At 44.8% G+C, this 12,672-nt stretch overlaps 1 protein-coding gene across 1 annotated transcript in view; it reads left to right on the top strand.

Annotated features, from left to right (window-relative positions):
• The window catches only part of DIAPH2 (diaphanous related formin 2), an 899,992-nt gene that overhangs the window by 86,820 nt on the left and 800,500 nt on the right, over positions 1–12,672 (top strand). The window contains exons 7-9 of the mRNA XM_019521025.1: positions 5,611–5,685; positions 5,771–5,840; positions 11,394–11,530. Of these exons, the coding sequence (XP_019376570.1) occupies positions 5,611–5,685; positions 5,771–5,840; positions 11,394–11,530 (282 nt within the window). The remainder of the gene's footprint in view (positions 1–5,610; positions 5,686–5,770; positions 5,841–11,393; positions 11,531–12,672) is intronic.

Genomic DNA, 12,672 nt, shown 5'->3' with positions numbered 1-12,672 from the left:
GCATATGCCCCCCTGCCCTTCCGGGGTGTGCGCAGTGGCTGGAGCTGCCTGCCCCCCCACCCTTAGCTGTGGCTTTGCTTCTCCCACCCCATCTGGGTAGCACCTGCCCCTTCCCTCACCGTGTGAGGGTGTTGGTCTTGCCCCCCACGTCCCTTCCCTCTTCCTTCCCATTCCATCACAATGGACTGACCAGCTGGTGGCAGCTGTATTGGAAATTGGATTGGGATAGCCTTCTTAAATATTGGCTATCATTAGACATTAGGGCTGGAAGAGACCTGGATCACTGAGTCCAGCCCCCTGCCCCAGGGGCAGGAAGTCAGCTGGGGTCACTAGATCCCAGCAAGAAAAATGTCCAATTGACTCTTAAAGGAATCCAGAGTAGGTGCTTGCACCACCTGTGGCGGCAATCTGTTCCATGTCTTGGGGGCTCGGACTGTAAAGAAGTTCTTCCTTACGTTCAGCTTGAAACGGTCTTGGATAAGTTTGTGACTGTTTGACCTTGTCATCCCATGGGGCGCTCTGGTGAACAAGCATTCCCCCAGATGTACACCCCTTATATACTTTTAGGCAGCCACCAGGTCCCCCCTGAGCCTGCGCTTTTCCAGGCTGAAGAGTCCTGTAGTTCTCATCCTCTCATCATAAGGCCTGTTTTCCTGCCCTCTGATCATGTGCATAGCTCTCCTCTGGACTTTCTCCAGCTTCTCCACATCCTTTTTAAATTGTGGAGCCCAGAAGTGGATGCAGTACTCCAGCTGCGGCCTCACTAAGGCCAGGTACAGCGGGACGATGACATCCTGGGATTTGCATCTATGGAGGCAAGCCAGAGTTTTGCAGCTTTGCCGGCTGCAACATCATTTTGGTGGCTCATATTTATCTTGTGGTCAATCATGACCCCCAAGTCCCTTTCGGCCATGATGCTAACAAGCGTAGCACTGCCAAGCCTATAAGCATGCTGCGGGTTTTTCTTCCCAAGGTGGAGTACCTTGAATTTTTCGGAGTTGAAGGCCATCATGTTTTCATCCTCCCATTTTCCAAGCCTGTCAAAGTTGACCTGGATCACCATCCTGTCCTTGGGTGCGGACACTTTTTTTCCCCCAAAGTTTGGTGTCATCAGTGAATTTGGCCAGCCCACTTCTGACACCCATGTCCACATCAGTAATGAAGATGTTGAAAAGGATAGGCCCAAGGACGGAACCTTGTGGGACCCCACTGGTCATGGTGCACCACAATGATCTACTTCTGTCAACTACCATTCTCTGAGTCTGACCTCAAAGCCAAATCCCCAGCCAGCAGACTGTGATGTAGCCAAGGTTGCAGTTGGCCTGTTTTTCTATAACACAATTGTGGAATATCAGATCGAAAGCTTTTTTAAATTTGAGATATAACGTCAATCTCTACTCCCTTGTTCAGGTGATATGTCACCTGGTCATAGAAGGAGATGAGATTGGTCAGGCAAGACCTACCTGCAACAAGCCCGTGCTGCCTATCCCTCAGGAAGTTGCCTTCAGCCAGTTTGTCAAGAATGGTCTCTTTGATTTTCTCCAAGATCTTCCCAGGGATGGGGGTCAGGCTGATGGGCCTGTAGTTCCCCGGATCCACTTTCCTCCCTTTCTTGAAGATAGGCACCACATTGGCCTTCTTCCAATCCTCGGGCAGTTCGCCTGAGTGCCACAAGTTCTTGAAGATCCGTGCCAGTGTCCGAGCTATGATGCTTGGCAGCTCCTTAAGTACCCTGGGGTGTAAGCTGTCTGGACCAGCTGACTTGAAGGTGTCCAGCCTCTCAAGGTGTTCCTTCACATGGTCAGCGTTGATGTGGAGTAATAGTTCTCCCTCGCCTTGGTCGTCACATACCATATTGGGCAGGGCCGTCCCTTGGGGCTGGTGAAAAACCAATGCAAACTACCTGTTGAGCAGGTTGGCTTTTTCCTGGACGTTGGTTGTCAGTTGACTCATATGGTTTATCAGGGGTCCAATGTTACCCTTGCTTTTCCTCTGGCTCCCCACATATCTAAAAAAGGGCTTTTTATTGTCCTTGATACGTGTAACCAGGTGGAGTTCAGTCGCAGCTTTGGCTTTCCTGGTTCACTCCCTACAGGTCTGGACCAGTGCAGAGTACTCCTTCTTTGGGGTGGATCTAGCCTTCCATCCATTATAGGCCTTTCTTTTTAGATGCAGGAGGTCCACTAGCCCCCTGCAGAGCCAGGATGGCTGATGTGCCCTTTTGCTGCCTTTCTTCCAAGGTGGGATAGACATTGCTTTTGCTTTCAGGATTGCTTCCATGAGGAGCAACTGTTCTTCCTGAACACCCCTCCCCTTTGGGTCATGGTCCCTTAGGGCCTCGCCAACAAGCCTCCTGAGCTTGTCAAATTCAGCTTTCCTGAAGTCGAGGACGTCTGCTTTGCTGACTGACTTGCTTTATGGTGGATGGTGAAGGTGATCAGCTCATGATCGCTGTCTTTCAGCTTCCCTTCGATTGTTAGGTCACTGATTAAGTCATCCCCCTTTGCCAGTACCAGGTCAAGCAGCCTTCTGCTGCTTTTGCTACCCTTTCTCCAAGATAGGATGGTCATCCCTTGTGCTGTCAGGATTGCTCCCTTGAGGAGCAACCACTCCTCCTCTTGGACTCCTCTTTCAGTTGTCATGGTCCCTTAGGGCCTCAACAACGAGCCTAAGTTTTCCTGAAGTTGAGGACTTTAGTATTGCTGACTGACTTGCCAGCTTTGCAATGGATGGTAAAGGTGATCAGGTCGTGGTCACTATCACCCAGCTTTCCATCGATTCTTAGGTCATTGACTAGGTCATCCCCTTTGGCCAGTACCAGGTCCAACAACGCTTTACCTCTCATTGGCCCCTAGATGTCTTGAGTCAGGTAGAGCTCATCCACGCATGTGAAGAAGCTTTGCAACTGATTGGATTTGGCCGGGATCTCTTCCCATGAGATGTCTTGGTATTTGAAGTCTTCCATGACAACCATGTACTATGAGTGTGCAGCTTCAGTCAGTTCCCTGGAGAATTCCTGGTCCAGCTCTTGTTTCTGGTTAGGAGGTCTGTACTGGACTCCTACCATGATGTCCCCTGAGCCACATTCCTCATGTATTTTGACCCAGAGAGACTCCACTCGTCCTTCCTGGGTGTCGGTGTCAATTTGGAGGGACGTGTAGCTGTCCCTGACATAGAGAGATACACCCTCACCCCTTTTATCTGCACGATCATGCCTGTACAGGGTAGAGCCATCTATATTTGTGGTCCGGTCATAGGTGGAGTCCCACCAGGTCTCCGTTATCCTTATGAGGTCGTAGTCATTCTTGTTTGGCAGGAGGACCAGTTCCTCCTGTTTATTCCCCAAGCTCTTGGCACTGGTGTACAGGCAGGCAACTGTCCCATTGGGGGCCCCTGCCTTCCCTACAGATCGTTCTGGGGCTAGGGCAGGGTTGGGTTCCCTTCAGTGCCTTAGCCTGCTGGATTTACGAGGGTTGCCTAGTGGGCTAGTAGTGTCGATAATCCCCCCCAACCCCTGGTGGGCTAAGTTTAAAGCCCTGTCGAGCAGGTCAGTCAGTCTGACTGAGAAAAGCCTCCTCCCTAGTGGGGTGAGGTGGAGGCTCTCTCTCCCCAGCAGACCACTGCCTCTCTCACCAAAGAATGGACTGTGATCATGGAAGCCAAAGCCTTCACGATGAGACCAGCATCAGAGTGTTTGGTTGACTCCCTCAACCCGTCTCTCCCTCCTTAGCCCATGACGCACAACTGGGAGGAGTGAGGAAAAGACCACCTGCATCCCCAAACCCCTAAGCCATGCTCCCAGAGCCCTGTAATCTCTCAGTACCCAGCTGGGATTGCTCAGAGCAGTGTCATTCGTGCCCACATGGATAAGGAGCTTTGGGTAGTGGTAGGAGGGCTGGATAATCTTTGGGATCCTCTCTGCTGTCTCTTTGATGTGGGTCCACTGGAAGTAGCAGATCTCCTGGGTTAGGAGGCTGGGGCAGCAGATTGCCTCCTCATTCCCCCTTAGGAGGGAGTTTCCCATGACAACCACTGTGTTTCATCCTAGGGAGAGTAGGGGTGGGTGTTCCTCTCATGCCTGCAGGAGCTGGTATCTTCACAAACTGTTGCAAAGCCCAGAGGGGAGGGGATCTTGGTGCGGCAGGCCTTGGGGCCCTTGACCACCTTGGTCCAACCCCCTGGCTGGACAGTACGGGAGATTCCCGAAGTCCTCCCTTGTCCTGGGAGGTGACCTTGGTCTACCCTCTGCCTCCAGGGGGTGAAGGGCCTGGCGGTAGGAGTCTGTCTCCCGCTTGCCATCCCTGATGGCATGCAGTCTCTGGACTGCAGCCTGGAGCTCCTCTATCTGGAACTCCAGAGACTCCAAAGTGGAGCAAACCTTGCAAGGGGAGGTGGCCATGCTCCTGGTCCCATGAACCTGGAAATATGCCAGGCAGCCCCAGCAGCCAAGAGCCAAAGGCTCCGTTTGCATGGAGCCTGGAACCATGGATTCCATCTTGGTGGAGGCCTCTGAGGTGCCAGAGGGGGGAGACCGCAGACTGAGGGGACCCTCTGGGTGTGGTGTGTGCCCATCCACATTGTGCTGCTGGTAGGCCGACTACTGATGGGACTGCCTAACCTAGGGGGCTCACTGGCAGAGCTGTGGGCCCTCCCGCTCACCCTTCTGCATTAACTCCTGCACTAACTCGTATGCTGGATCCAGAAGCACACCTGTTTGTGCGTCCCGTTTGCGAGGCTCCAGTCACATGGCTCCCTGTGGGGCTGGGCGAAGTAGGAGCCGGGGGTAGCATGACCCTCTTTGGCTCCACTCAGCTGCCTCCCTGCTGGCTATGTCCCTCCCACCATGGGTCCCTGCTTACCTTCAGGGAGGTTGGGGCTCATCAGGGGTCCTGGGGTCTCTCTTTGGGGGTCCCTGGGCTTACAGGGGCATAGTGGGCTTTCATCCGTGTGTCTTGTGCCAGAGCCGGGACAGAGTGTAGCTTCTGCCATTGCTGGGCCCTTTTTAAAGTGTGCGCATGTGCAGATGGGCCGGCCAGTGCTGTGCTGCTCAGGGGGGGGGCGCTAACAAGGTCCTTCCCCCACACTGAAGGAGAGGACAGGTAAGTGCCCCCCACAACCTGTCTCATGCTGGAAGCCTGGTCGCGCAGATCGCTGGGGGGCTGGGCCAAGTAGGAGCTGGGGTGAGGGGGGACGGTTGCGTGACCCTCCTCAGCTCCACTCAGCTGCCTCGCTGCTGGCTATGTCCCTTCCACCACAGGCCCCTGCTTACCTGTGGGTAGGCTGGGGCTTGTTGGGGGTCCTGGGGTCTCTCTTTGGGGGTCCGTGGGCTCATGGAGGTACAGCGGGCTTTCACCCATGTGTCTCACGCCAGAGCTGGGACCCAAGTGAACATTCCTTGGTTTCTACAGTATGATAGGAAGAAACCTTTTTTGTGGGTTTTAAAAGCAGAAGATTCTGGTGTGACTATAATGAGTTATTAGTTGATTGAACATGAATCTATCATCATAAAATATATTAACATTAAGGGATGGATGATTATTTTGAAATGGTGCACATATGACAAAATGAGATGAAAGATTATAGTTAAGTTATGTGTATTCTTTTTTTCAGCTGGGTTAACAATTTTGGACACGAAGGTCTTGGACTTCTGTTGGATGTACTGGAAAGACTGTTGGACAAGAAACAGTAAGATCCTAATTGATTTAGGTAATAGAAGTAGTTGAGGAAGCTGCTCTTAAGTCTTCAAGTAATGTTTCATTTTTATTTCAAGGCAAGAAACTATCGACAAAAAGAATCAGAATAAACTTATCCAGTGCCTCAAAGCATTTATGAACAACAAAGTAAGGAATATGTTTTTTTCATTTTATGAGATAATGGCATATTGTTCATTGCAATAACGAAAAATATGATACTGCATAGTAATATTTCCTCGTATTTCTTTCATTTACTGTCCTCTGTCAAGTGAGACATGCAGAATGAGAGATACTTAAGTCCTTAGTTAGTTCATTGATTGATAACTGTATTTAGATATAATGTAGACTTTCTTGTCTTCAGCATCTAGTTCATCTGTCCTCAGTAAAGTTTAAAAGGGCATTTCAGTTTTTTAATGAATTCTGGTGGTAAGTGAAAGTAGAAGCATGAATTGCGAAGTAGCATGGTATGTTGTGGACCAAAAGTGAGTGGCTTTTTAAAAATAGGTTCCATAGAACTGAAAGAATCCTTATTTCATCCTATGCTTCATAGCATGTGCTCTTTAATTGTCATAAGATGCTATAAGACTTTTCTTCCTAGCTTCTAAAAAGAACTATGGAGAAAATTCTTAAAAAGTTAAGGCTGCCAATATACTTGCTTGTTTAGAGTATAGAGTAGTGGACAGACTATGTTGAGTATTAAGGTAATTTGTTACCATTAGTTATGGAAAACATTTGGCATTTTTATATAAGTGTTGAAGTGGCTATTAAAATGCAGTTCACAGAATTAGTTCATCTTTTGGTTGTAGAATGTTTCTTAGTTTACTCAATTTGAATATTAAAAAAGATAATCAGCATACCAAAAGTACTGGGGTGAAAAATTGGGCTACTTCCAGTGAGCAGGGTTGGCAACGGATAGCCTGTGGGTCAGATCTGGGCAACAAAGAGATTTGATATGGCTTGGGAAAGTTTGATTTGCTAAGGAGGTTTGATGGCATGCAGCTGCATTGTGCCACCTATCTCTTCCTTTGCTGTGCCTGCTCTTAACTTTGCTCCAGAGGAGATGGGGGTATGCACAGGCAGGTGGGTGCTCCAGGGATGGAGACTTGCAGCCCATGACAGGCGCTGTGTCTCAGAGGGTTCAGACAGAAGTGCAGCTCCCCACCGTATCTGATAATTCTTTGTAGGAAAGCATTCTGAGTTGCAACAATCCCCTGGACCAAACAGAAATGCACTGTTGCTTCTGAGGGGAGGGGAATCTAGCTGCTGGCCTGTAGCCGGTTTCCTGTAACAATATCCCCTCCTCCCTGCAAGGCCTACAGAGTTTTCAGAATGGTGGGGGGGGAAGGGAGCAGTGGGAGCTTGTTCTAGGAGTTCCCCAGCTGGTGCTGCAGGGTGGGTTGGGTGAACTGGAGTGGGGGTGGGGAGGGATGGAGGAAGGGGGGCTCCAGTACACCCACTCTCCAGCAAGGGCTGAAAAATCACCAGACCAAACTCCTTCTGATCTCTTTTCCCACTCCCATTCTGAAAACAGCGACAGGCTGGGCAGGCAGGGAGACAGAAGTTACAGAAAATGCTCTGTTTTGAAACATCTTCATCAGACCCCTTATGCAATGAGGGTTCTGATTTTCACCCAATTGGCTACTTTTGAAGCTGTCTGCAGCCATTCACTTGTTTGGTTACAGCTATAGACCACTTTCTGTGGCCAGATGAGGCGAAAATTGTCACTTCTGTCTGCACCCAAAGGGTGGCTGTGGCAGCAAAGGGTTGGTGACTGCTGTTGTAGAGAATTTTTTTTCCAGCTATAGCAATGGAAGAAAAAATACAAAACAACAGAAAAATGCATACTTGTCTCGAAAGTTGCAGTCCTTTCATCGCGTTCATGCTTGGGTTTCCAAAGCTAAGAACTTTTTTTAAAATTTGTGTAATAAATAAATAAATGCATGTCAAGAGTCCCTGATGATTTCAGAGAAAAGTGGGTGTACTTCACAAGTTAAACTTTGTTTTTCTTTTCTCTATTTTCAACTTCTACAATTGATCAAGCAGTTCGAGTATAGTTTTAGCTTTGTGTAATTGTAGGAAAGGAGCACATTGCAGTTGTTTTCAATTAACAACAGAACATCAATTTTCCTAATAATGAGGGAAATATGTACATAATTAAACTTGTATTAACCACTCTTTAAAACCTAAAGGTATTAATTGAAGGGAATACATCTGAATAATCTTTTTCAATACAATTGACTTGAAGTGGGAATTAATCGGTTTCTTTTAAAGGGTTGTTTTACTGTTCATGAAGAGTTTGTAAATAACTTGTCTGAGCTATTTTATAGAAGTTGGACATTTGGATCATTTAAGACTTTTAATTGCTCATAACAAACTGCAAAATGTTCCATTAACAATGCTTACTTTTCAGTTATATGCTAAGTGTAGCAATCTTTTACTATTACTTAGCTTTATTGCTGTTACTTAACGCACTATTCTGTATTTTTATAATATGTAATCCATTTGTGAGGAAAAATGGTGTTAAGTACATGAAGAAAAAATATGGTTTTTAAAATGGCTTGTTAAATAATATAGCTATCGTTGCAAAGACGTGATCAGTTTTACTCATGTGAGTAGATCCCTTGAATTTGTGCTAAAATGAGTAATTTCTATGCATACATGTTTGCAGGATCTGATGTCGATACAGGGGTATTGCATAGCTATGGCTCCTCTTCAGTTGTACAAGTCCCCTGGACACTGTCCTTCTTAGAAGAAGGAAAAGAATGTGATTAGAAATCTAACATTTTCTTTATCCATCTCATTGTATGGCTGATGTTTAATCCCCTTATTCTTGATTTTATTTATGCCACTTTCCTTTTCCTTCTTTTCTTTTACCTTACCCTTGATTTCTGATCTTTAAACTTTTTTTTTTCCCCGACCCCTTTTTCTTCATAGTGAATTAATGTTGCTCTATTTAGAAGTTGCTGATACTAATATAGGGATATCCAGAGTTAAATGGAAGAGCATCTTAGTTTCTTCAAGTGAAAATAACTTTAGTAAGGAACAGAAACCAAATAAAATTTCAGCATCTTTTTGTTTATTTACAGGATGGAGGGTAATATATCAATTATAATGAAGTAAAAAAAGATGAAAACAGTAAAATATGAAGTCATTCAATGTAACAACAAGTAATGTTTTAAACATGTTCACTACATTAATATTAAAAGAAATGGAAAAAAAAAGAATGAGAGAGAAACAAACCATAAAAATTAGCTGAGGATAATGCTCATATGCTGTATGTTAAAAGAGAATAGCGAGTGGAATTTTTTTTCATGAGACATAGCAACAGAGCATCATGTTTACCAGGAGTGTCAAAAATCTCACCTGTGAAAGGACAGCATCTGGCCCGTCTTGATGGGCCACCTGTGGGGCCAGTCTGGCCACCCTGCATGCCAGATCCAGTGCCTTCAGCACTTGTTCTGGTCAGTCTGGAACTGTGCTGCTTGTGGCCAGTCTAAGGTGGGTGCTGGGTGTGTGCAAGTCTGTATCTGGCCAGAGCAGGTACTGTGTTTACAGAACAGACCCAGACCCAGACCGGCAAGCTCTGTGGGCACTGCATTCAGCCTGTGATGGTGGGGGGAGGGTCAGATGAGTTGTCATTTCTAGTTGCCTGTCTTGTCTGTAACAGTTGGGAAGTGACAATGTATGGCTATTAAGGGTGTGCAAAGTGGGCTGTATTCCATTTGGATTCAGATTTGGCTCGATTTGAGGGACAGTGATTTGATTCGTTGATTTTGATCACTGTCCCAATTTGATTCCACTGAATCTGAAGATTCGGAGAACTAGCGATTTGGCCATAGACACGCCTTTTAAATGTTTTTTCTACATTCGTCGAGGTACCAGGCGTGACTTCTGAATGTTGAGATCATGGGGCGGATGGAGCATCCCACAGGAGTGTGGGGGGGCATGCTTGGTGGCAGACCCAGAAGTGAACCAGAAGTATTTCTAGTCCACTTCCGGGTCCATTGCCGATCATGCAGGGAACCCCACTCCTGCATCTCCCCGGCTTAGCAGTCAGCCGCAGGGGGATGCCGGGTACCTCCTCAAACCCAGGATGCACCAGTTGCTGAGCCAGGGGGTGGGAGAGTACTTCTGGTCCACTTACAGGTCTGCCACTAAGTGTGCTGGGGACCCCCCTGCACTCCCGTGGGATGCTCCATATGCCTCACCATCTCAGCATTCATGAGCCGCCTGGTACCTTGAGGTATGTAGAAAAACATTTAAATCTCTGTCTATGTCCGAATGATCGAATCTCTCCGAATTGATTCGGAGGTTTCTGATTCGATTTGGGGAGATAAAAGGGTCTCCTGTTTCGATTCAGAGATTCAGCTACTGAATTGGACCGAATCTCTGCCGAATCGAATCAGCAGCTGAAGCTTTGCACAGCCCTAATGGCTATCTTGTCACTTTTATTTGCTATTCATTAAAGAGCTATGTTATTATAAACTCTATCCTTTTTTTTAAAAGATATCTGTCATACTTAAGTTATGGAGCACTTTTTTTCCTTCAGATTTCGCCTGCTTAATATTCCTTAGCGGGTGCAGTTCTTTAGTAGGGACATGAAACATTAAATGAATCAGAATATACTTAAGTCATTCTCTAGTATTACATTTAATATGCTTTGTCTACTGGAATTACAGACAGATCTTAGTAACAAGTTATGATTTGTGCTGTATCTGTTAGATGTCTGATTCATTAATATTTGTACTTTCATTGTCAGTACAAAACTGAATGTTATAAGCAAATTAATGAATGCAGATGAGATAACACATTTGAATTAGCTGCAAAAACTCAGAGAAGGATTGCTACTAAGTGAAGGGAAATGTATTTTTGTTTCAGTGATAAAATGCCCATTGACATGAACAGTACCAGGTGTTTATTCCAAGGCTATAAACAGATGTTGCATTCATCTGCTGCGTTCGTCACAGGACTAGTTGTGCCATGACTTGTCCCAGAATGGACGAGTTGTGGGATTGGCATATCCATATGTGAAAGTTGACTTTAAGGAGTGGCTGGATGCACTGCTGCTTTTCTGTCAGCAGGTGGCCAGAGAGCATATTTACAAGCATAGAAAAGTGGAGCTGGAATGGACTTCATGAAGTTGTCTCGTTCTAGTCCTTTGCTCAAGGCAGGATCATCCCTGACATCCCACCAAATGTCTTTCTAACCTTCTTCTGAAAATCTACATCAGAGCATGCTTTGCCCTGGTCAAGTGTCTGTAGTTGCCCCTGACTCTTTCAAGTCTGAGCAAAGTGCCCACTGGGTATGCAAATTGTGAGTGGCGGATTTTTTGTGGAAGGGATTTTGGTGTGATTTCACTGCACAGCTAATGCCCCTAAATGTAGGAAAAGAGCGGTCTTCTGTATTGAGACCATTTTTAGTCATTGGTTTTGGATTAGGAAAAATGCTGTAGAACTTCATTCTAGTATGTATATGGCTTTTTATTTTACCATTCCTGAAACTGATAACAGTTGTCTTGTACAGAAAGGTTATTCTTCAAAATACTTAATTGTTCCATAAGCAGTCTGAAACTTATTATGCTGAAACAATTTTCATATCGAGACAAAAGGACTCTAAAAATAGTTTTTGAGTTGTGTTAGGCACTTAAATTGAGGAAGATATAACCTTTCACTAAGCATTTATTGTTTGTTTCTTTTTAAGTATGGATTGCAAAGGATTCTAGGAGATGATAGAAGCCTTTTGTTACTAGCAAGAGCAATTGATCCAAAGCAGCCAAACATGATGACAGAAATAGTAAAGATACTTTCTGCTATTTGTATTGTTGGAGAAGAAAATGTGTAAGTAATATGTTGAAGAGATGCTAACCCCACATTCTTGAGGTATTTGGGAATGATAAATGTTCTGCTTGTCAGTGAATGACAACTGTTCAGTTTACTTTTGCATGCTGTAGACTATTTTGTGCACTTCAGATCCTTTGCTGGTGACTTAATAGAACAAACTGGTGGCTATTGATAAGATATTATAAATTATTCACTTACATGTGTATTTTTGGTATAATTTTCCTCTTAGGCTTTTATTGAGAAGAAATCAGTTACCTATTTAAATGAAGAAAATTGTTTTGTTTGGAATAATTTCTATATTGAACTATCCTTCAAGTTACACTGTTGACATTTGTCACATTTACACAAAAAACAGTGTTCCTTACTATGATATAGTGTTTAAATCAGTTTCTTATAATCCACTTTTGATAGTATCCAGAATGAGACCTGTTTGAGCCTAATGTTTGTTGCTTCAAAACTTAAGTTAAATACATATTGAAGATGGTAGCACATTGTCTACAAATGGAAACATGGATAATCTGAATATACTTCTAGTCTTAAAGTGGCTGTGGATGATAGAGAGTATTAGGCTTGTGGAAAGTATTTCAATTTTGGAGCAATTGTCAGACAATCTAAGAAAAAATTAAGATGCATGGATATATGTGGGTCAAACCACTATGTCTTTGTATAAGAGCAAATTTTACTTTGGTAATCTGTTCAAGTTCTCTATTTTTAGAAATTGAGAATTTAGATAATGGTAACAAATTTGCATCATTTATTTTCTACTTTCCTATTCTATATGTAAGCTTCCACATCAAATAACTACCTTCTCAGGGCCTTTGTTTTGTTAACTAAAGATGGGCTATTGAATCACGGAATAACAATATAGCTAATAACCTATCAAGAGTTAGTGCTCATGTTCTGTCAAAGATGGCAGTAATATCTAAATGTCAAAGGTTGCAAAATTAGGTGGTATTTTTCTTTAATTTGGAGAACAGGGGGCAGGAAAGGAATAAATTATGAATGCTTAAGAGTTATTCCTTTTGATTTGAAATATGTATGTTTTGGTTTCCTAGCATTTTAAGTCATTTAGGCTGCTTGCAGATGCTCAATTTCTCCTGCTCTCGCCCCCCCCCCCCCGTTTTTTTCGGAAAAAAAAC

Source organism: Gavialis gangeticus, unplaced genomic scaffold, assembly GCF_001723915.1.
Source record: "Gavialis gangeticus isolate Ggan-Ray unplaced genomic scaffold, GavGan_comp1, whole genome shotgun sequence".
NCBI lineage: Eukaryota > Metazoa > Chordata > Crocodylia > Gavialidae > Gavialis > Gavialis gangeticus.
The sequence above is the reverse complement of the archived record's forward strand: the minus strand, read 5'-3'. Positions and strand labels throughout refer to the sequence as shown.